At 40.4% G+C, this 25,348-nt stretch overlaps 1 protein-coding gene across 3 annotated transcripts in view; it reads right to left on the bottom strand.

The window, feature by feature from the left end:
• Positions 1-25,348, bottom strand: part of taf1 (TAF1 RNA polymerase II, TATA box binding protein (TBP)-associated factor) — a 169,994-nt gene that overhangs the window by 72,737 nt on the left and 71,909 nt on the right. For all 3 annotated transcript variants that reach the window (XM_063060824.1, XM_063060825.1, XM_063060826.1), the window contains 3 exons: positions 25,209-25,316; positions 8,179-8,352; positions 2,900-3,073 (listed from right to left, as the gene is read on the bottom strand). In XM_063060824.1, the coding sequence (XP_062916894.1) occupies positions 2,900-3,073; positions 8,179-8,352; positions 25,209-25,316 (456 nt within the window). The remainder of the gene's footprint in view (positions 1-2,899; positions 3,074-8,178; positions 8,353-25,208; positions 25,317-25,348) is intronic.

The following is a 25,348-nucleotide window of genomic DNA, read 5'->3' as shown; positions in this document are numbered from 1 at the left end:
CCACGAATCGGAACTTAAGATCCGAAAAATCAATGAAACCTTTAGATCGAGCGAATCGAAACAGTCTCTCCTTGTCTTGAAAGTAATGAAAACGTAAGATAACATGCCTCGGTCTATCTGACCTAGACGAGTATGATGGGATTCTGTGAACACGATCCAGTAGCGGTGGTTGGTCAGGAAATACAGTAGGGAATGCATCTTTTAAAAGTTGGGAGAAATATTTCATAGGGTTGTTAGCTTCCACGGCTTCCCTGACGCCAATCATTCGTAAATTCTGCCGTCGCATTCTAGATTCCAAGTCAGAGTTTTTAAAAGTCAAAAAGTCAAGTTTCTTCTTCATTACATTAATTGTTTCTTCGACTTTCCCCATCTTAAGCTCACTTTGTTGCGCGGATTTTTGAAGATCAGATATAGCCGACTGATGTTCCGCAATACATGTTTGCATCTTATCAATTAAATCGGCAATTTTCTGAAACTTAGTTGAGATTTCCGTATGAATCAGGTCTTTAACAAAGCCCATAATTTCTGTACGAATCATCTCCCTAACAGAGGTTGAAATTTCCCTCTGAATTAACTCCGATATCGCTTTCAAAGTCACCGGTGATTCAGTCGGAGGGAGATCCGTAGCTTTCGGTTTAACCGGAGGTTTACCATCCTTGCCGTCTTTCCCGTTCTTAGACATAGCCGATCTCAGTATCATCCAATTGTCAGAGAATTCAGTTTAATTCAAAGTATTGTAAAAATTGATGCCTTAATAGTTAATTAAAGTATAGCTGACCATAGAGAGAAAAAACTCAGAGGTAATGGAGCGAGTCAAGAACGCGACTTCACTCCATGAGCGCTACCGGAAGTCTGATGATGAAATTATTTATTGCAATGAACATTTCCTATAAAGAAATTCAGACCATAAGACATAGGTGCAGAATTAAGCCATTCAGCCCATCGAGTCTGCTCTGTCATTTGATCATGATCGATTTATTTTCCTTTTCAAACCCATTCTTCTGCCTTCTCTCCATAACCATTGAACAACCTTGCTAATCAAGAACTTAACCAACCTCTGCTTTAAAATTACCCAATGACTTGGGCTCTATAACCATCTATGGCAATGAATTCCACAGACTTACCACCCTCTGACTAAAGAGGCTCATACCCATTTCTCTCCTAAAGGGACACCCTCCGATTCAGAAGGCTGATTTATACTTGTACGTCAAATGTACGCCACAGGTACAGCGTAGCTGCGTACCCTATGCTGTAGCTTAACGCGCACCTCTCCCAAAATGTAACTACGCGCTATGGCAATGCAGACTGAACAACTGTAATTGGTCCGCTTGGTAGCATCACATTTCCTCTTACGCTGCAATAGCTTCCCATTGGGCGACTGAAGGGCAGGGAATAAATGCTGGCTGCAATGCTTTCCATAAAGCTTTACAGACCTCCGAAATTATGGAGGACCCTGTGCTTGACGCCAGTTTGTAGCTAGCTGCTACAGCCTGTTGACATTCATCTGAAGCTAAAACTCGAATGGTGATTGCCAGTCTCTGAGTATACTGTGCGTACATTGATGCGAAATAAATGGTTGGAGACAATGAACCAAATCGTCAAATCTACCTGCCGACATCCGAAACTATTTGAAATGCATTTCCTTGTCCATGTCTCTCAGTGGCCAGACAAGCACAGAAAATTCACCCTCCTTCAGTTTCAGTGGCCATTGTCTGAAGTTTGAGTTTCTTCATGTTGAGTTTCAACATGAAGAAACTCAACACAGTGGCACAGGAACCCCACCACCAACTGGTGTTTTGGCGGTGAATTGCAGAGAGACGCTGACACACAAACGCACAAGTATAAATGCTCACAACGGCGTAACCCACTTGCGTAGGCTACGGTGCAAGCCAGTACGCACAAGTATAGATCAGCCTTAAGGCTGCGCCCTCTGGTCCTTGACTCTCCTACCATTGAAAGCATCCTCTCCAAATCCACCCTATCCAGGCCTTTCAATATTTGGCAGGTTTCAACGAGATCCCCCCCTTCCCCCCGCCCCGGCATTCTTCTGAACTCGAGCGAATATAGGTCCAGAGCCATCAAATGCTCCTCATACAGTAACCATTTCATTCACTGGATCTTTCTGGTAAATCTCCTTTGGACCCTCTTCAATTACAGCACATCATTTCTTAGATACAGGACCCAAAACTGCTCAATACTGCAAATGTGGTCTGACCAAACCCTCAGCAATACATCCTTGCTTTTATATTCTAGTCCACTCAAAATGAATACTAATGCTGCATTTGCCTTCCTTACTATCTACTCAATCTGCAAGTCAACCTTGAAGGAAGCCCGCGGTAGAACTCCCAAGTCACTTTGCACCTCTAATTTCTAAATCTGCTCACTGTTTATAAAATAGTCTACGCCTTTATTCCTTCTACAAAAGTGCATGACCACTCACTTCCCCATGCTTTATTCCATATGCCACTTCTTTGCCCATTCTCGTAATCTGTCCAAGTCCTTCTGCAGACTCTGCTTTCTTAACTCTACCTGCTCCTCCGCCTATCTTTGTATTATCTGCCAACTTGGCCACAAAAGTCATCAATTCTAGATCATTAACATATAATGCAAAAAGCAACAGACTCAACACCAACCCCTTCGGAATACCACTAGTCACCAGCAACTATCCAGAAAAGGCCCCCTTCATTCCCACTTTTTGCCTTCTATCAGTCAGCCATTATTCTGTCCATACCAGTATCTTTCCTGTACTAACATGGGCTCTTATCTTGTTTAGCAGTCTCATACATAGTAACTTGTCAAAGACCTTCTGAAAATCCAAATAAACAACATCCAATGACTCTCCTTTGTCTATCCTGCCTGTTGTTTCCTTAAAGAATTCATTTAGTAAATATTTACTTACTCGTTTGTAATAGTTTTTGATTTTGGTTGCCATGCCAACTTGCATCATAAGTGGTGGGTATTCTTCACTATACTCAGCAAGAATGAGGTCTCCATCTTTACCCGTCAGATCTTGTGGAGTCCGCATGAAGAACATTTCTCCACCACCAGAGGCCTGACGTTCTTGTTCACGCATCTATGAGTAAGTCAAGAAGAGGACATCATTCTGGTCAATTCTGCAATTAACTGAGTATATTATCAGAGAGAATTTAAAGAACCATGAAACAAATGTGCATTCTCTGCAAGATGGCACCTTGAAGAATCCTTCTCCCTTATTTCCTGTTAACCTTTTCTTTCATATCACGGATCAGTACACGGAACCATGATGTTGCGGTCATTACAGAGATGTTTGAAAGAGGGACAGGAATGGGTGCTTAATGTTCCAGGGATCTGATGTATTAAAAAGATAGAGGGGGAAGTAAAAGAGGAAGAGGAGTTGCTCTACTAATCAGGGAAAGTATCACAGCTGCACTCTGAGGAGAGATAATGGAGGGCACATCCACTCAGTCTATATGGGTAGAACTCAAAAGTAGGAAGGGTGAAATCACTCAGATGTGACTGTACTACAAGACCTCCCAAATAGCCATTGGAACACTGAAGAACAGATATGCAGGCAGATTAAGGAAAGGTATAAAAACAATAGGGTTGTTGTCATGGGGGATTTCAACTTCCCTAATATAAACTGGGATCTTTTAAGTGCAGAAGGTTCAGGTGAGGCAAAATTCGTTAGGTGCATCCAGGAGGGTTTCTTAAATTAATATGTATATAGTCCAACAAGAACAGGGACCGTACTGGATCTGGTGTTGGGAAATGAGGCTGTCCAGGTGACCGACCATTCAAATGTGTGAACAGTTAGGGAACAGTGACCAAAACTTTTTCCATTTTAAGATAGCTATAGATAAGGATAAGTATGGCCCCTGTGGGAGAGTATGAAATTGGAGCGGGGCAAGTTAAAGAGCATTAGTCAGGAACTAGGGAGAATTAATTGGGACAGCTGTTTTTTGGCAAGTCCACATCTGACATGATTAGAGTGTTTAAAGACCAACTGCACAGAGTACAGGACAGATGTGTTCCAGTCAGAAGGGAGCACAAGGATAGCACGATAAGAGAACCTTGAATGTTGAGAGAACTGATGAATTTAGTAAATAAGAAAAAGGAGATGTATGTAAAGTTTAGGAAGGAAGGATCAAACAGAGCCTTTGAGGATTATAAAGAAGCCAGAAAAGAACTCAAGAAAGGAATTAGGAAAGCCAGGAGGGGCCAAGTAAAGTCCTTGACAAGTAGGACAAAGGAGAATCCCAAGGCTTTCTACGCATACATCAAGAGCAAGAGGATAATTACAGAGAGGATAGGACCACTCAAAGACAAAGGGGGAACATACGCTTCAATGCGAAGGATGTGGATGAGGTCCTTAATGAGTACTTTACATCAGTATTTACCAGAGCTTAGTATATTGATATGTTAGACCACATCAAGGTAAAGGAGAGGGGGTGTTTGGTCTCTTAAAGAAAATTGAGGTGGATAAGTCCCCAGGCCTGATGGGATATACCTCAGGTTATTAAGAGAGGCAAGAGAAGAGATTGCTTGGCCTGTGTCCTCTCTAGCCACAGGGAAGGTCTCGGAGGGCTGGCGAATAACTAATGTTCCATTATTCAACTAGGGCAACAATAGATCAGTGAGTCTCATGTCAGTGGCAGGGAATTTACTGGAGAGAATTCTTAAGGATAGGATTAATGAGCATTTGGGGAACCATGGTTTAATTAGGGAGAGCCAGTGTGGCTTTGTGCAGTGCAAGTCGTGTCTTACTAACTTGATTTGAGTTTTCTGATGCAGTGATGAGAGTGATTGATGAAGGTAGAGCTGTGGATATCGTTTACATTGATTTTAGTAAGGCGCTTGATAAGGTTCCTCACGTGATACTCATCCAGAGGATTAAGGTGCATGGGACTGATCCATGGTAAATTAGCCATTTGGATTCAGAACTGGTGGCTATAAAGATAGAGGGTAGTGGTCGAAGGGACTTATTCTAGCTGGAAGTCTGTAATTAGTGGTGTTCCACAGGGATCTGTACTGGGACCTCTACTGTTTGTCAAAGAAATGGCAAAGAATACAGTGGGATACAGATCAGCTGCAGATATGGGCAGAGGAATGGCAGATGCTAAATGTTAAATGTTGCATCTCGGTACATCAAATGCAAAGAGATAGATCACCGTTATGGGCAAGATACTTTACAGTGCTGATGAGCAGAGGGATCTTGGAGTCCAAGTCCATAGCTCCCTGAAAGGGGCTACACAAGTTGAGAGGGTGGTGAAAGACATATGCCATGCTTGCCTTTATTAATCAAGGCATTGAATTCAGAAATCAAGAAGTTACGCTGCAACTTTATAAAACTCTAATTAGGCCGCATAGTGAGTACTGCAGACAGTTCTGGTCACCCCCTATAGGAAGGATGTCAACACTTTGGAGAAGGTGCAAAAGATGTTTACCAGAATGCTGCCTGGATCAGAGGCCATGTGCTATAACGAGAGCATGAACAAACTTGGGCTGTTTTCTCTAGAGCTGTAGAGGCTGAGGGGAGATCTGATAGTGGCTTATGAGATTGAGAAAGGCACAGATCGAGTAGACAGACAATATCCTTTTCCAAGGGTTGAAATGTCTAATTCTAGAGGGGCATGAATTCAAGGTGAGAGTGGGTAATTTCAAAGGAAACGTGAAGGGCAAGTTTTTTTTTTAAAAACACTGTGAGTAGTGGGTGCCTGGAATTCGTTGCCTGTGATGGTGGTACAGGCAGAAACATTATAGACTTTTAAGAGATATTTCGATAGGCACATGAGTGTGAGGAAAATGGAAGGATATAGTCATTCTGTAGGCATAAGAGATTAGTTTAGTTGGCCATTTGATTATTAATTTAATTGGTTCAGCACAACATTGTGTGCCAAACGGCCCGTTCTTGTTCTCTACTATTTATGATACACAAAATAGATAATGCATATTAAATGAAATAGGAATTGAAAAGAGCATGCATGTGAACATTAGAATGAAGAAGGCACAGTTGATAACCAAATTAGAAGTTTGCCAAAAGGCTATTATTTCAGGAAATTAGGTAACTACATTAAGAGCCCAATTGGGCATACTAGAACCTGCTCTGCCATTGAATATGATCAACACTGATCTACCTCAGCCTAATTTTTACTAGAATTATCTCAATGTGTGGAGGCCATTTGAACAGAAGAATTCATATCAGCTCAATGCAAGAACAGTCTAGCTAGTTCCACTCCACTGCTCTCTTACTACATTATTACAAATCCATTCCTTTCAGGTACTCTTCTATATCCCTTCAGAGTGCTACAGCTGTGTGTACCTCAATTGCTGGCCCTAGCAGTGCACTACTGACCTTAAATCAACGACCTATTTTCTTCATGTTATTTTTGGTTTCTTTAAGTTTCAGCTGAGATAACAACATACAAATTTCAAGAACCTGACAAATGATATGCAGGTAGGATCTTTTCAGTGAACGAAGAGTCTAGGATTTGGAGGCAATTTCAGAATAAGGGAACTGAGTTGCTTTCAGTGAGATGGTGATGAACTTATGTAAATCTCTAGCCCAGAGAGCTGATCTTGTGTCATCTGTAAATTTGGAAATCGTGCGGTCTGTGCAGTTGCTTGAGCAGTGTCATCTGAGGAACGCTACCACAAACTTCCCTCCATTTCTAAAGATAACCTTTCACAACTATTATTTCCCGTCACCTTCAATAACTTATTGATTGTATCTTGTAATGAGGTGACCAGAACTGCACTTATAGTTCTAAATTTGGCCTCACCAAGGTCTTACACAACATCAAAATAGCATCTCAACTCCTGTACTCAATGTCTTGATTTATGAACATTAATGTGCCAAAAGCTCTCTTTACCATTCTATCTATCCATGATGCCATTTTCAAGGAATTATCGATCTGTATTCCCAAGTCTCTTTGTTCTACTGCACATTTAAGTGCTTACCCTTCGCTGTGTAAGTCTTACCCTAGTTTTCCTCCAAAAATGCAATATCTCACTTGTTTGCATTAAATTTCATCTGCCCTTTTTCAATCCAGATCACTTTACAAGCTTTGATAGACATCCTCACTGTCTACTATGGTATCATCCACAAATTTGATGATTCAGTTTACCACATTATCTTCTAAATCATTAATATGGACGATAAACAACATTGAACACAGATCTCCATGGCATACCAAGAGTCAGAAGCGTCCAATCAGAGAATCAACCATCTACTACCACTATGCACAGTCTTGTGAATAGTCAAAGCCTCAGGAGGTAACAAGATGACATACCAACACCATTGCAGCCAAGACCTAACACCATTTGAAGATATGAGTGAAGATTTAAATGCAAAAAAATTAAGTCAATTCTCAAAGCCTCAGGAAGCAAGTGAATAGAAAGAGATTTTGCTTACTCCTATAAGTTACAATGAAAACGAGTGAATAAACACAAGTCACAAAGTAGTCAAAGTAAAAAACTCTGCTGGAGGAACTCAGCAGGTCAGGCAGCCTTCATGGAGGGAAATGAACAGTTTGACATTTTCAGCCACAACCCTTCATATCCGAGGAGTATTCACGAGAAGAGTGAAATAGAGATTAAAATGAGAACCATGCAACTACTTGAAGAGAAGGCAAGTTCAATGAGAGTTACAGAGTTAGTGTCAGTAAGCCTTGTAGCAAATCAGACTGATATTAACAATAAAATGTCCAGGATTGAAGTAATCCTGAAGCCTTTCAGCTAAGCGTAAAGACCTTCTGTCATCGACTAATCTAGAACAGAAAATCCAATCAGGATTACTTAAGTGAGAAGCAAGCTGGGATAACATTGATGAGGTTTACTCTTGGACAAGTGTTTGGATGAGATTTTTTGTATATGAGAAAGAACATGGAAGTGGGTATCATTAGAAAAATGGCAAGAAATGCAGGTTGAAGTAGAAGATGGCTATTAGTTCATCAACAAAGGAAGTCAAATGCTTATCCACTTAATAATATGAACCTGAGATGGTCAGAAAAAGTGTGAAAATTGTGTGAAGGAAATAGGAGGGTCAAAAACCAAAAACATACAGGTAGGTGAAACACAAAGACACAGAACAGAGTGGAACTAGAAAATAAAAAAAATGACCCCAGTCACTACTGTCAATGCATATAAGAAAGAGAAAATTAAATTAAAATAAACATCCAAGTGGTCAACAGGGATCTTTACCTTAGCTTTTTTCTTGATATGTTTTAAGAGTGGATACACAGCATGAGGCCCTGGCTGTGACAAAGCACCAAAGGAATACTTCTTCAGTGATGGCCGATGGTACTGCCTGAGTTTCATTGGGCCCATATGAGTTGGGAAAAATGGCTGGCGGAGTTCCACAGCAGGGATAGAGTGCTGCAACAGAAACCAATATATAAACTTTATAATAGAAATAAACACATTCCAATGTTTCATATCACATACCATTAATGCAATAAAAAACTGACATGAAAATATAACGATTTAAAAATACATATTTTTATACCTTCTTAAAGCTTAGTAAAACATTAGAAACATTTTACTCTTTAGATACTTAGCTCATCTTTCAAACAGGTACTAACGATTTCTAGGTGCATTACTTTATTGGTTCTTTTTTGCCATTAATTCTGGGAACAGTTATGAAAAAAAAAACAGAAGGGAGGTAGAAGAGTGCTTACAGTACTGTGTTGAATCGGAGCACTGGACAATATTCAGGAATTCACCTTTGAAACTAAATTAATACGCCACAGCTGTCACTGACTTCATCAAGACCCATGTGGATGAGTGTGCCTTCCAGAACACCCTGACATTCCCATACTAAAAGCAGTAGATGAAGTAGTAGATTAGCAATCTGCTAAAGGCTAGTTCTGTGGCACTCAAGAGCAGTGATCCAGAAATAAACAAGTCCAAGTATGACATATGCAAGGCTATTTTAAGAGCAAAAAACAATTCCGATTGAAGTTAGAGACAGAATCAGATGCATGTCAGCTCTGGCAGGGTTTGCAGGCCAGTACTTCCTACAAGGAAAAACCTAACAGAATGAATGGCTGTGATGCTTCAACAACCTTTTGCATGCTTTGAAAGGAAGAATAAAACTACACCTGTGGAAACCTCTGCATCATCTTATGACTCAGTGATCTCTATGTCAGGGTCCCATACCAGAACACCTTTCAAGAGGGTGAACCCTGACGAGGCATAAGGCCCCGATGATGTACTTAGTAGAGCACTGAAAACCTGTGCCAGTCAACTGACAGGAGTGATCAAGTTCATCTTCAATCTCTCACTGCTGCGGTCAGTGATTCCTACCTGTTTCTAAAATGTGACAATCATAACAGTGCCCAAGAAGAGCAGGGTGAGCTAACTCAATGTCCATCATCCAGTTGCACTCACATCTGCCGTGAAGTGTTTTGAGAGGCTGGTCAGGGGGCTAGAATTAACTCCTGCCTAACCAAGGACCTGGTCCCGTAGTAATTTGCCTTTTGCCAAATAGGTCAATAGGTCTACAGCAGATGCAACCTCAATGGCTCTCCACTCGGCCTCGGACCAACTTGACAACAACAACACCTATGTCAGGCTGCTGCTTATTCATTATAGTTCTAGGCACAGCTCAAACACCATCTATGAATCTGCTGATGACTATTGTTGGCAAAACTTCAGATGGTGATGTGGAGGCGTGCAGGAGTGAGGTAGATCAGCTTGTTGAGTGGTGTCGCAACAACAACCACCTTGCACTCAATGTCAGTAAGACCAAGGAACTGATTGTGGACTTCAAAAAGGGGGAAATTGAGGGAACACACACGAGTTCTACTCAAGGGATCAGCAGTGGAAAGGTGAACAGTTTCAAGTTCCTGGGTGTCAACATCTCTGAAGATTGACCCTGAGCCCAACATTTTGATGCAATTACAAAGGTGGCATGACAGCAGTTATATTTCATTCAGAGTAGGAGGAGATCTGGCATGTCACCAAAGACACTCAAATTTCTACAAATGTAGCATGAAGAGCATTCTAATGGGATGCCTCACTGTCTGGTATGGAGGGGCTATTACACAGGATCAGAAAAAACTGCAGAAAATACAAACTCAGCCAGCTCTATCATGGGTACAAGCCAACCCAGCAATGAGAGTACTATCAAAAGGCAGCACCCATCATTAAGCACCCCCGTCACTCAGAACATGCAACTTCTCATTGCTACCATTAAGGAGGAGTTACAGGAGCTGAAAACACACACTCAATGTTTTAGGAACTGTCTCTACTCCTCTGCCAACAGATTTCTGAACAGATAATGAATCCACGTACACTGCCTCACTATTTTTGCTCTCCTTTTGCACTACTTATTGTAATTTAGTTTTTTTTATTATATATCACATTGTACTGCTGCCTCAAAACAAGAAATTTCACGACATATGTAAGCGAATTTAAACTTAATTCAGAAAAGTTGCAGGTTAGGCTCCTTCAGTCTCTTCAGAGTAATTTTGAATGGTAAGGTACCACAGCACAGAAACAAGCCCTTTGGCCAATCTAGTCTATGCCAAACTATTACTCTGCCTAGTTCCATCTGGACAATAACCCTCCATAACCCTCCTATCCATGCACTTGTAATAATTTCTCTTAAATGTTGAAATTCAACCTGTATCCACTGCTTCCGCTGGCATCTCGTTCCACACTCTCACCACCCTCTAAATCAAGTTTCCCCTAAGGTTCCCCTTAAATATTTCATCTTTCACCCTTAACTTATGACCTCTAGTTCTATTCTTATCCAACCTCAATGAAAAAAATCCTGGGGCACTTACAATATACAAACTCCTCAATTTTATATACCTATCAAATCTCATTCTGCTACGCTCTGGGGAATAAAGTCAGGGCCTATTTAACAGTGATGTTTCACAGCGGCTTCTTCGAGCTCATCTGTGGAAACAGCTTAATTTCTACCTTTAATGCCTCTCTTTTTCCTTTTCAAGGGTTCTGTTAGAGACCCTGACCTAGAGTTAACACTCAGGCTTCAGTCCTTTGCAGTGGTGAAACCTGCTCCCAGGGTCGCTTTTAGGATATCCCAAGGACGCGGCCTACAAGACGAGCGTGTCTTCGGGGTTCCAAGGCTTCTCAGCCCTGTGGATGAGCCAACTCTATGCCAGTGCTGCTGAATGAAGTGTCGCAGGAGAAGACGGAACACCGGGAAAAGCAGATCGACTGACGGAGCCTCTGTACTCGGCAAATCACTCTCTCTCTCATTGGTGGGGATAGTTTATTTCTGAGTCGGTGAACACAGGGAAAAAAAGCGACACGGCAGACTTTATCATTGCAAATCAGTGACTTCTTTTGTTTATGTCTCCCCTATCGTTATAAAAGGTGACACCTTTCTTGCCCCATTATTGTGGGGAGAGAGAGAGCCTGTAGTATGTTGAATCATGGGGGTGAACGATTAGTTTTTGTTGTACTGCAGATCACGGTCTTTCCTGGGGGCTTCATTATTGTTTGCTTGGTGGGTGGAGGGTGCTGATGCTTTTTTTCTGAAGTAAGTGAGGGAGAGAGAGGGTCGTTGCCTTGCTACTGTGTGTGAGGGGGGAGGAGGGGGGCTTTGAGGTTCTAACGTTATTACTGTCACTCATTCTTTTGGGCACTTTTCTGATTTCTTTTTTTAATTTTATTTTTATTTGGATAAGGAGTTCACAATTATCATGTACTTTTTTCACACATATAACCTTTTCCATTTTTTTATATGTATAAAACTACAATTATTTATACATTCTTAAGTACACATTGAGATGATATAAAAGCAAAATAAACATTTAAATAGATAATTATGTACTGTGGTAAATCTAACCTATTAGGCTAAGTAATGAAATTCGTTGTTAAGAAAAATGGTAATAATAGTTTCCATACAACCCTTCTGGACCATTTCCACTGGTCCAAAATGTTGCATACAAGCCTATATACCAACCATTGTAGGTGTTTATATCCCAATTTGTTCGTGCTTGTTCCTGCCCGCAGACATAATTATCCAATCCCTATGTACTTATTTACTTAATTTTTTCATTTTTTTTTATCCCTTTCCCAAATCTTTCCCTTTATTTGTGTTAATTCTCTATTTTCCAAAAAAAAACAACAAACATTTAGACTAGGGGTGCTTACGTTAGCAATATTACTGTGTTGATGAGAAGAGCAATATAAATCATTAGGAGAGTCATCTAAAGTCTGCTCGCATTGGGGTTATATATTCAATCCATTTATTCCAGATTTGATAAAATGTTTCTTTTTGAGTTCTCAGGGAGTAAGTCAACTTTTCCATTTTAAATATTTCCAAGATAATTTCGTACCAATCTTCTAATGTAGGTGGTATTGGATTTAGCCATTTTCTAGTGATTGATTTCTTACTTGCCGCTAAGAGGGCCTGCAGCAACTTTATATCTTCCTTCTGTTCAAGGAACAATACATGCCCCAAATAGAGCATCTCAAAGTTCAGAGGTATCTGGGACCTAAGTACCTTAACTAATGTTCTATGAATACCTTCCCAAAATAGACTTAATTTAGGGCAATCCCAGAAAATATGAAAATGATTTGCCTCCTTAGAGCCACACCTTCTCCAACACATCATATTTGTATCTTTATATTTTTCCTGATATGGGGTCTTGAAGTATCTTATAATGTTTTTCCAACAATGTTCTCTCCAAGTCAAAGAATTAGTCGAGGACCATTGAAAGCTGCAGATTTTCCCCCAAGCCTCCTCTGAAAGTACCAACCCCGCTTCTTTCTCCCACTTCTCTTTAATATACAGTGTATTTACATTTTTAGCATGGGAGAGTGCATTATATAGGCGAGAAACTGATTTACTAGGTATTGAACTGCAAGCCGAATTCAGAATCTTGAAAAATTCTAATTCTACTGTTGATAGGTCTGTATATCTACAACTCTGGTTAACATAGTTTCGTATTTGAAGGTACCTAAAAAAGTCATTATGTTCTAGGCCATGTTTGTCCTGCAGGATTTGGAAACTTTGTAATACTCTTTTATCTATAAATGAGAGGTAGGTTGTAAGACCTTTCTTTATCCATAGCTCAAATCTTTTATCTCCTCTGTTGGGAAGGAATTCGGTATCATATGCACACCATCTAAAGAGTTTTAGCATGTTATTAATTCCACATGAATTAACCACCTTCTGCCATACTTTTAATGTAAGATTTATCCAAGCATTATTAAATTTTTCCAACTGGGCCATCAATCCTTTGTCAGCTATTGAGGCCTGAAGAGGAAAACTGTCAACTAATCCAAATTCTATTTCCTTCCATCTAGCCTTATATTCCCTATTACACCAATATAACAGAGGGGTTATCTGTGAGGCATAAAAATAATTTCTCAGGTATGGAAGAACCATACCTCCTCTTTCCTTCCCTAACTGTAAAGTGTTATATCGAATTCTAGGTTTCCTTCCTTGCCAAATGAAGCGGGAAATCCATTTGTCCCATTCCCTGAATTGATTATCATCCACCTTCACTGGTAAAGTACAGAAAAGATATAATAACCGAGGAAGAATATTCATTTTTATAGTATTTATCCTTGAATTTAAACTTAAAAAGGGGATAAGATTCCATCTATGCATATCTGCTTTTATCTCTGAGATTAACGGCCCATAATTTACCTGTGACAGTGTTGAAAGATCCTTCGGCAGGGTTATTCCTAAATATTTTAATGATTTAGCTTCCCACTTAAGATCGTATGTATCCCGCAATTTTTTGGATGGTGTATAATTTAGGGACATAACCTGCGTTTTCTTTACATTTATTTTATAACCTGATATTTTCCCAAAGTCATCCAACAGTGTAAACAATCCTATAAATGATTTTTCTGGTTCACTCAGATAGACCAAAACATCATCTCTGAATAACGCCACTTTCTGTTCAATCCCTGTCACCTTGATACCTTTTACGATTTCGCTCTGTCTTATTAGTTGGGCAAGTGGTTCAATATATAGCGCAAAAAGGAGAGGAGAAATTGGGCATCCCTGTCTAGTGCCTCTCTCTAAAATGAAGGAGTCAGAGAGGTCCCCATTTACCTTAATTCGGGCTGTTGGGCTGTCATACAGAGTCTGAATTACTTTAATAAACCTTTCTTGAAAGCCGAATCTTCCTAACACTCTGTATAGGAATGCCCAACTAACCGAATCAAAAGCTTTCTCAGCGTCCAATCCTACTACCATTGTCTCTGTCTCGTTCTTATTAACCTGTTCTAATATGTGCAGAGTTCTCCTTATGTTGTCCTGTGTTTGTCTTTGTTGAATAAATCCAGTCTGGTCTAAATGGATTAGGCCAGGTAAAAGCTTTTCCAATCTGCGCGCTAATATAGATGTAAATAGTTTGTAATCTAAATTAAGAACACTAATTGGCCGATAATTGCCACATTCTAGTTTATCTTTACCCTCTTTAGGAATAACTGAAATAATCGCTTCTCTCCAGGAAGGTGGAGTTTCTCCTCTCTGCAAGATCCAATTAAAGGTGTTAAGTAGTAATGGGGCTAACTGTGTCTTCAGGGACTTGTACCATGCTGAGGTAAACCCATCAGAACCCGGGGACTTTCCAGCCTTTAACCTAGAGATGGCCACGTTCAGTTCTTTGACAGTTACTGGTTCTAATAAACTTTCATTTTGTAAATCTGTAAGTTTAGGTAGATCTAAAAAATTCAATACACTGTCTATATAGGGCTCATTGGGGGCCCGGGGTTGGGAGTACAGCTCTCGATAATACGTTTCAAAACTCTCTTGAATTTTCCTTATTGTACTCTCCACAAGCTTTATCTTTGGATTCTTTATTTTATGAATTGTATTGTCTGCTTGTTGTTTTCGTAATTTATATGCTAATAATCTAGCTGATTTACCTCCTACTTCATAATTCTTTTGTCTCAGGTAAAGAAAATTTCTTTGAGTTTCCAACGTATAAATATCATCAATTTCACTTTGCAATTTCCTAATTTCCTGTTTTCGATTTGAATTACTTTTGTTGCTATCTCCAACTTGAAGTTGTTTTAATTTTCCTTGAAGGTCTGCTAATTTTTGTGCATTGATTTTTTTCATGTGAGTAGTAATGGAAATAATTTTCCCTCTCAGTACAGCTTTCAATGTATCCCTTAAAATCACTGGTGATGTTTCTCCCGTGTCATTAAGGTCTAGATATTCTTTGATTTCTCCCCTTAATCTCTCCATTACTTTCGGGTTATTGAGTATATGTGAGTTTAGCCTCCATAGTGTTTTCCTCATTTTCCTTTCCAGGATTAGAGACATAGAGACTGGGCTATGATCCGACAGATCAATTGTTGCAATATTACAGTTTTTTATCCTGAGTCTATCTGTATTAAAGATAAAGAAATAGTCTATCCTTGAATAGGCTGAATGAGGGAAAGAGTAATATGTATAATCTTTACTAGTAGGGTGTAATTCCCTCCAGACATCTATAATTCCCAACTCCTCCATCAATGAATTCACTTTCCGAGTCAGAGGCTTATTCTGAGTAACTATTCTTGAAGAATCTAATATAGGATTTAATCTAATATTAAAATCCCCTCCACAAATTACTACCCCTCGAGAACTGACCATTAGGTCAAAAATGTGTCTATAAAATGACCATTCACTACCTGGAGGAGCATAAACATTCAGCAATGTTATTTCTGTACCTTCTATTCTTCCTGTGATTTTTACAAACCGTCCTTCTTTGTCTCCAGTCTCTGAAATATGTTCATAATTAAGAGTACTTGATATTAAAGTAGCTACCCCTCTTTTGTGACTCAATTTATATGATGAATAAAATACATGCTTAAAGCCCATTCTTTTTAATTTTCCATGTTCAGATTGGCTCATATGTGTTTCCTGGAGGAAAGCTATTTGTGCCCTCTCTTTTTTCAATTTAGACATAATCTTATTTCTTTTAATTGGATTCAAAACCCCATTAACATTATAGGAAATTATTTTTACCAATTCAGTTTGCATTTTTCTCTAGTAGAAAAAAAGCACTCTCCTTTTCTAACCAAACAGTAAGCAATCCCTTCTCAACAGTAAACCAAGACATATAACCACACCCTAGACATTTCTGAACGTATAACATTTGAAAATTTTCCCCGACTTCCCACAGTGAGGCCTGAGCACCGACCCGCCTCAGTTCAGAGGGATAACCTCTATCTTCACCCTGTGTTAGAGGGCCCTCAGCAGTTTGGGGCACTTTTCTGATTTCATGTATGCCTGTGAAGAATAAGAATTTCAGATTGCATAATATTGCATACATTTCTCTGATACGAAATGAAACTATTGAACCTCTCCCTATAACTCAGGTGCTCAAGTTCTGTTAACATTCTTGTAAATCTTCTCTGTACTTTTCCAATCTTATTGATATCTTTCCTGTAGGTAGGTAACCAGAACTGCACACAACACTCCAAATTAGGCCTCACCAACGTCTTAAACAACTTCAACATAACATCTCTACTCTTGTACTCCATATTTTGATTTATGAAGGCCCATGTGTCAAAAAGCTCTCTTTATGACCCGATCTACCTTTGATACCACTTTAAAAGGATTATGAATCCGTATTCCCAGATCCCTCTGTTCTACTGCACTCCTCCTCCATTCACTGTGTGAGTCCTACCCTGGTTTGTCCTCCCAAAATGCAACACCTCATACGTCTGCATTGAATTCTATCGGCCATTTCTCCAGCTAGTCCAGATCATGCTGCATGCTTTGATAGCCTTCCGTGATGTCCACTATGCCCCTAATCTTAGTGTCATCCACAACTTCTCCTGGGAGAAAATTTCAATTTTCTCCTCAGCTCACCCCAGCCTCAGCACTTCTGTAAACCACCGTTCATGTGTTCTCTAAACATTTCTCTCCTTAAGGATGCCCCACACCTACATTAACAATGTCCCTAAACTTGTTAGTTCAGGAGGCATTTCTACCCTCTGGGTCTTAATCATATGCATCGGATTCATAATTATTTCCTTGTAATGCTTACTCATCACGTTCCTTTACTTCTGACTTCAATACTGGAATAATTCCTTCCAATGCACATTATCTATTGTTCAGCCTTTAGCTCTCTATCTGCCCTAGAAAGTTTATAATCTATATACTACTAAAACTCTCATGCTCTGTCTGTCTGTTTGTGACCTCCAATTAGCGCAAACCATGCATTACAGCGGCACTGTTTTTGGCTAAATCGAATTAAAATGTGTTAACTTACAGAATGCAGGCAAAGTTCAGGGTTATATATTTGTATAAAATTACTCATTCGCCAAAAATCAAAAGGCTGCCTTTCACCCAAGACCCGATCAGCCATCATGGAGACCGCGACGCCACAGCCCAACGCATGCGCACTGCCAGCCTCAGCAGCGCCTCATGATGCTCACAGAGCCCCTTCCACCTTCCATAGAGACCGCGACGCCACAGACCAATGCATGCACACGATCAGCCTCAGCAGCTTGGAGGCTTTGGTGTTACTGCTTCCTATCTTCCATCAAGCATGAGGGTAAAAATATATGGATAGCCTAATTAGGCAGTGTGGAAAGAGAAGGGGGACATTATGGTCAAGAGATGATGCCAGATGTCATCGGGAAGCGGCAAGGAGAGGGAGAGAACAACAATCAGATGAGGCCAGGGCCGCACGACTCCAGGATCAAAGAGTCAGGACAAAAAAGATGACAGAAGACGAGACAGAGGAGGAGAGGCATGCACGTCTCCAAAATGACAATAAGCACAGATGGAGAAGAGAACAAGAATCCGATCGGGCCAGGGCCGCACGACTCCAGGGTCAGAGAGAAAGAACAAATGGTAGAAGAAATGAAGAGATGAAGGATGAAAGGGCTGCGCGTCTCCAGAATGACAAAAACAGGCAGAGGAGGAGGAGAGAGGAAGAGACAGAGGAGAAAAGGAAAGATCAACTTGAGAATATGCGGCACAGAGTAATTATTGCGAGAGTTGCTGAAGACGACAATGGCTGCTTTCGACGACAATACCTCGACAGAGAAAGAACAAGGCAAAATGCACGACTCACATGCTGTCACACTTCTGCTGATGTTGGTTTGATGACCAGAGTATGCCCTCACTGTCGTGCCTTCCTATTCACTGGAGAAACTGCACATTTCTGCTGTATGAAGGGAAAGGTCAGGATAGGCAATTTGCAGCCTCTACCTAATGAACTCCTCAATTTGTACAGCAATGATGAACCTATTGCAAACGAGTTCAGGAAAAACATCAGACAATACAATTGCCTCTTCCAAATGACATCCTTTGGTGCCAAAGAAGTCATTCCAACTAGGAATTGATGGAATTCTTCTGTGATTATTCAAGGTCAAATCCATCATTACATCGGACATTTAATTCCAGACCCGACCCAGCAAACCCGATTCCTTCAGATTTACTTCATGATATTTAATGTTCATTCTGGTCACATATTTGTTTTGCTATGTGTCTTTCTTCTTTAATAAGCTGAGTTTTTCTTCTTTAATTTCCAGATCAAAGAGATAGCAATAGCATTCAGGTAAACTTAATGTTCATTCTGGCCACATCAGACTGTGCTACCCTTTTCTCAAAGGGTGCCCCAACAGGTCATCCCGTTGTCTAGTCATTTATTAATTCTGCACAACTTCTTCCTTTCCTGATTGTTGATACATTTGTCTCAGGCAAAAAGAAACTTGTTTCTCCTTTTTCTCCACTACTCCAGCACCACATAACTTCTAAATCCATCAATATTCTGTCTCTCAAGTATCATTCTCTTGTGCTATGATTACTCACTACTTGAGGATTGTCCTGCAGAACACAGCTCCAACAGAGCTTTTGTTTTCTTTACAACCACTTGGATCCTTCCCATAGTTAACTTGTTTTGCATTTCTGGAGCTTCATCAAAGCTGTCTGTTAATTTCCCTCTATGGACAAGTTACAACTACACCCTCATCCCCAACTGCTTTTAACTCTTCAGTACTTTAAAGTCATTGAATTTGAAAAGCTGTACACATCTTTTCTGCAAATAATTAGTTTAAATCACTCCAATCAGACTCTCACCTGCCAGAGCCTTATTTTCACTATAAGCCAAAGATTCATCCTGAGCTTCCTCAACCACAGGATGCCCCTTGGCAACATCAACCTGACACTGGGTCAGATTCCAGATGTGTGCAGATGGTACAAAGCTCTTTTGTTTTTATAAGTTCTCTCAATTTTTCATATGAAGATTTTCCATGGCTGACCCCTTTCTGTTTCATTATAATTTTTCCAGCCCTGAAACCTCCCAAAAAAACTTAAATCAGCCCAATATTTTGTTGGGTTCCATATTTGACATCATGTGCCTGGGCTCAATGTTCTGGAAATTTCTGCTGGACCCTCTTAACACCCTCTATTTTCTTTTCTTATTAAATCCACCTCTCATATCAAATCTTAATCATCACTCCAAATATCCCCTTTTTGGCTCAATAGTCATTTTATTTTATATTGTGTCTTTGAAGCACCTTGGAAAAATTTTCTGCACAAAGGTCCTAAATAAATGTAATATTTTATTTTGTTGGGTATAAACTGACCTGTCCCAGTGCCTTAATCAACCTTTTCCCTCTTTTCAACTGTTTTACTTCTCCACATTGTCCCACTATTACCCAGCTATCTTGTCTGCCGGATAAACAATAATCCCACTTTTTTCCTTTGTGATGATTGGTGAACTCACTTGAACATTCTCCTTAAGCTGATCTTTTATAAAATCTTCATCTTAGGAAAATAGAAATCACACCAGAAAAGGAAAGCATTCAGCCTGTCAACCCAGTATCAATGCTCATTCTTCAATCAGAACTATCTATGCTAATTCTATTTTCCTGTTCTTTTCCTGTATTATACTATACTGTTCCCTTCCAAAAATATTAACCAGTTTAGTTTTTAAAAATGCAATTTTTCACTAGCACATCACAAATCAAGTAAAAGGATCCAACAGCCAAGAGGACGGTTCTGCAATGCTTCGAGGAGAGCAAAGGCATGATAAGGCACAGAAGAATTCATGGTTATCCACTGTAACCAAGGAAGACACCAGTTTGTGACAACTTCTCGTACCACTGGACCCAGACTTCCCAGGTCAAGAGAGTGGAACTGTCCTAGTATAATGGCTTTTCCACTTTAAAATCTCTCCCGCACAGGGTTTCATTGTCATTGTCACACATGACAGACAACCAACACACTGCCGGATTTTTTGATTGAGTATAAATGAACAAAATTAGTGCAGACAACGTATTGCTTTCATACAATGCTTACGACGATTGCATCCTCCAAATCTTTATTTTCATTGTAACATTAAAGATGATAATCAATACCTTTAAATTTTTCATAGTTCCTAACTTGTTGAAGTAGAGAAATCATTTCATCCTTATTTCCAGCCATTTCTGGCATCTCTAAGCCTGAATGCTTGAAATCACTGTTAGCAAAATAATTCGAAGTGGTCTCACTGCCTATTTCACATTAACTATCAGTTACAATAACTACTGCTTTTTGAACCAAAAACACGCAAATGACGGCCACTTGTCTGTCACATAAGTTCATGCAATTGATGCTAGTTAGAAACTGTTCGACAACAGTCTCCAGTCCCAATTAAGCAGCATAACGTCCCAAATAAACAAGGAATCCCAGCTACTTTTTTGATTAGTTTTTGTTCTTTAAGAATTGTTCCAACTAACTGATGAACAAATTAATCGGAATCCACTGTATTATAAATTTTAAAACAAAAACAGAAATTAGGAAAAGGGAAGAGGTCCTAAAAGGAGAATATAGGGAGTTAGGAAGGGAGTTGAGAAGAAGGACCGCAAAGGTAGTAATCTCAGGATTACTGCCTGTGCCACACGACAGTGAGAGTAGGAATGGAATGAGGTGGAGGATAAATGCATGGCTGAGGGATTGGAGCAGGGGGCAGGGATTCAAGTTTCTGGATCATTGGGACTTCTTTTGGCGCAGGTGTGACCTGTACAAAAAGGACAGGTTGCACTTGAATCCTAGAGGGATCAATATCCTGGCGGGGAGATTTGCAAAGGCTACTGGGGAGACTTTAAACTAGAATGGTTGGGGGGTGGGAATCAAATTGAAGAGACTAGGAGAGAGAAGGTTAGTTCACAAATAGAGAAAGCTAGTAGACAGTGTGTGAGGCAGGATAAGTAGGGGACAGAGAACTGGAGCGCTCAGACCGAAGATGTAGGGGAGAAGGAAGAAAAAGATAACAACGTTGTTTACACCATTAGGGATAAACAGAGACTAAGAGGTGGAGAGTTTCTTAAATGCATCTATTTTAATGCTAGGAGCATTGTAAGAAAGGTGGATGAGCTTAGACCACGGATTGATACCTGGAAATATGATGTTGTAGCTATTAGTAAAACATGGCTGCAGGAGGGGTGTAATTGGCAACTAAATATTCCTGGATTTCGCTGCTTCAGGTGTGATAGAATCAGAGGGGCAAGAGGGGGAGGTGTTGCACTGCTTGTCAAGAGAAAATATTACTGTGGTGCATTGGCAGGATAGATTAGAGGAATCATTTAGGGAGGCTATTTGGGTGGAATTGAGGAATGGAAAAGGTGTAGTAACGCTTATAGGGGTGTTTTATAGACCACCTAATGGGAAGCGAGAATTGGAGGAGCAAATTTGTAAGGAGATAGCAGATATTTGTAGTAAGCACAAGATTGTGATTGTGGGAGATTTTAATTTTCCACACATAGACTGGGAAACCCATTCTGTAAAAGGGCTAGATGGTTTGGAGTTTGTAGAATGTGTGCAAGATAGTTTTTTGCAGCAATACATAGAGGTACCAACAAGAGAAAGGGCAGTGTTGGATCTCCTGTTAGGGAATGAGATAGGTCAGGTGACAGAGGTATGTGTTGGGGAGCACTTCGGATCCAGTGATCACAATGCCATTAGTTTCAATATAATTATGGAGAAAGATAGGACTGGACCCAGGGTTGAGATTTTGGATTGGAGAAAGGCTAACTTTGAGGAGAGGCGAAAAGATTTAGGAGTGGATTGAGACAATTTGTTTTATGGGAAGGATGTAATAGAAAAATGGAGGTCATTTAAAAGTGAAATTTTGAGGGTACAGAATCTTTATGTTCCTGTTAGGTTGAAAGGAAAGGTTAAAAGATTGAGAGAGCTGTGGTTCTCAAGGGATATTGGAAACTTGGTTTGGAAAAACAGAGAGATCTACAATAAATATAGGCAGCTTGGAGTAAATGAGGTGCTCGAGGAATATAAAGAATGTAAAAAGAATCTTAAGAAAGAAATTAGAAAAGCTAAAAGAAGATACGAGGTTGCTTTGGCAAGTAAGGTGAAAATAAATCCAAAGGGTTTCTACAGTTATATTAATAGCAAAAGGATAGTGAGGGATAAAATTGGTCCCTTAGAGAATCAGTGGGCGGCTATGTGCGAAACCAAAAGAGATGGGGGAGATTTTGAACAATTTCTTTTCTTCGGTATTCACTAAGGAGAAGGATATTGAATTGTGTAAGGTAAGGGAAACAAGTAGGGTAGTTATGGAAACTATGATGATTAAAGAAGAGGAAGTACTGGAGCTTTTAAGGAATATTAAAGTGGATAAGTCTCCGGGTCCTGACAGGATATTCCCTAGGACCTTGAGGGAAGTTAGTGTGGAAATAGCGGGGGGCTCTGACAGAAATATTTCAAATGTCATTAGAAACAGGGATGGTGCCGGAGGATTGGCATATTGCTCATGTTGTTCCATTGTTTAAAAAGGGTTCTAAGAGTAAACCTAGCAATTATCGGCCTGTGAGTTTGACGTCAGTGGTGGGTAAATTGATGGTAAGTATTCTTAGAGATGGTATATATAATTATCTGGATAGACAGGGTCTGATTAGGAACAGTCAACATGGATTTGTATGTGGAAAGTCATGTTTGACAAATCTTATTGAATTTTTTGAAGAGGTTACTTGAAAAGTGGCGAGGGTAAAGCAGTGGATGTTGTCTATATGGACTTCAGTAAGGCCTTTGACAAGGTTCCACACGGAAGGTTAGTTAGGAAGGTTCAATCGTTAAGTATTAATATTGAAGTAGTAAAATGGATTCAGCAGTGGCTGGATGGGAGACGCCAGAGAGTAGTGGTGGATAACTGTTTGTCAGATTGGAGGCCAGTGACTAGTGGTGTGCTTCAGGAATCTGTACTGGGTCCAATGTTGTTTGTCATATATATCAATGATCTGGATGATGGGGTGTAAATTGGATTAGTAAGTATGGAGATGATACTAAGATAGGTGGAGTTGTGGATAATGAAGTAGGTCTCCAAAGCTTGCAGAGAGATTTAGGCCAGTTAGAAGAGTGGGTTGAAAGATGGCAGATGGAGTTTAATGCTGATAAATGCAAGGTGCTACAATTTGGTAGGACTAATCAAAATAGGACATACATGGTAAATGGTAGGACATTGAAGAATGCAGTAGAACAGTGGGATCTAGGAATAATGGTGCATAGTTCCCTGAAGGTGAAATCTCATGTGGATAGGGTGGTGAAGAAAGCTTTTGGTATGCTGGCCTTTATAATAATCAGAGCATTGAGTATAGGAGTTGGGATGTAATATTGAAATTGTACAAGGCATTGGTAAGGCCAAATTTGGAGTATTGTGTACAGTTCTGGTCACCGAATTATAGGAAAGATGTCAACAAAATTGAGAGAGTACAGATAGGCTTTTTCCATTGAGAGTGGGGGAGATTCAAACAAGAGGACATGAGTTGAGAGTTAAAGGGCAAAAGTTTAGGGGTAACATGAGGGGGAACTTCTTTACTCAGAGAGTGGTAGCTGTGTGGAACGAGCTTCCAGCACAAGTGGTTGAGGCAGGTTCGATGTTGTCATTTAAAGTTAAATTGGATAGCTATATGGACAGTAAAGGAATGGAGGGTTATGGGCTGAGTGCAGGTCGGTGGGACTAGGTGAGAGTAAGAGTTCGGCATGGACTAGAAGGGCCGAGATGGCCTGTTTCCGTGCTGTAATTGTTATATGGTTATTACTGTAAATATACAAAGCAACACTCAAGAGAAGAAAAGGCTAGTTTATTAATCTTTTGTCAAAACAAACCTTGTGTACTTAAGGTAGTTTTGGTTATACATGATCTTCTACTGGTGACTCCACAGAGTGAAAACTGCAAGGAGCTGACTCACTCACACACATCAATGGTCGAGGATTCTACTTGTGTTTGGTTTCTAATCTCGAATAATTACTATTTGCTGGAGTAAGTAGTGCTTGGAGTAAAAGGGCAGTCAGGACCCCACACCTAATTACTGTCTGGCTACTGTTACGAGAATACACATAAAATTAAGATGTTTGCTGGCCTGGGTTAGCATCAGTGACATCAGCAGTTGGTCTGCCACCTGCCCTCAGGGGAAGGAGAGATAAGGAACAATGGAGCAGCGTCTGGAGATGTGTAATGAAGGGACGTGGGAGAGAGAGAGCTGTCTGGAGCGGCTCCCCCTTTGAACCCTGAACTGTTTGAAGTGATGGACAGGCGATACCCCAGCAGGGGGATAAAAAGGGACAGTTCGCTAAGGCAGGACACACCACCCGAGGTAACGAGACCCTGGAAGCGGTGCGCCTCTCACGAGTGGGTGAGAAGTACCAGACAACGCCCGGGGTGGAAAGGTACGATCAGCGGGAACCCGGTGTGTGTCCGCCCTTGCCTGGGTGCCGGGTTCACTGCAGAGGATCGACCGCATCTGGAGGAGGGGTCACAGTCGGTGACCTCAGGTGACATCACCAAGGACCCGCCCAAAAGTTGCTTGTGAGCAATCTCGCCGGTCTGTGAGTGAAGCAGTGTTCTGAATGATCAGTTGTTCCTGTCCTATCTCTCTCTTCCCCCACGTTGTCCGATTACTGCGAACTGAACTACTAACTGGACTGAACTTTGAGTCACTTTAAATTTGGTCATTTACCCCTAGACAACGATAGAGCTTGATTGATGCTGTTATCTTAATTCTGTGCACATGAGTGGTTATCATTGTTGAACTGTTCCATTTATTATCCTTTCGATTACTGTGTTGCTTGTTTCTTTAATAAAACTTTCTTAGTTCTAGTACTCCAGACTCCAACTGAGTGATCCATTTCTGCTGGTTTGGCAACCCAGTTACGGGGTACGTAACACTACCTTAACTGTAAAGTCATTAAATTCCCTCCCATGTATATTTACCAATTTGTGATTTCCAAATTTGGATTATGACTGACAAACTCATACTCAGGAGAAGTACAAACACCCAGCTCCACTCACCTGAATAATGTTCCCTCCAAATGTCCCTCGCAAGCCTTGCTGTTTGGGATAGTAGAACTCATCATTGGAAAGGTTCCAGGGGTCCTTGACTTCTGGTTGTGACATGTTCTACCAAAGACACAAGGGATACTGAAGAAAGC

Source organism: Mobula hypostoma, chromosome 10 (assembly GCF_963921235.1).
Source record: "Mobula hypostoma chromosome 10, sMobHyp1.1, whole genome shotgun sequence".
Lineage (NCBI taxonomy): Eukaryota > Metazoa > Chordata > Chondrichthyes > Myliobatiformes > Myliobatidae > Mobula > Mobula hypostoma.
The sequence above is the reverse complement of the archived record's forward strand: the minus strand, read 5'-3'. Positions and strand labels throughout refer to the sequence as shown.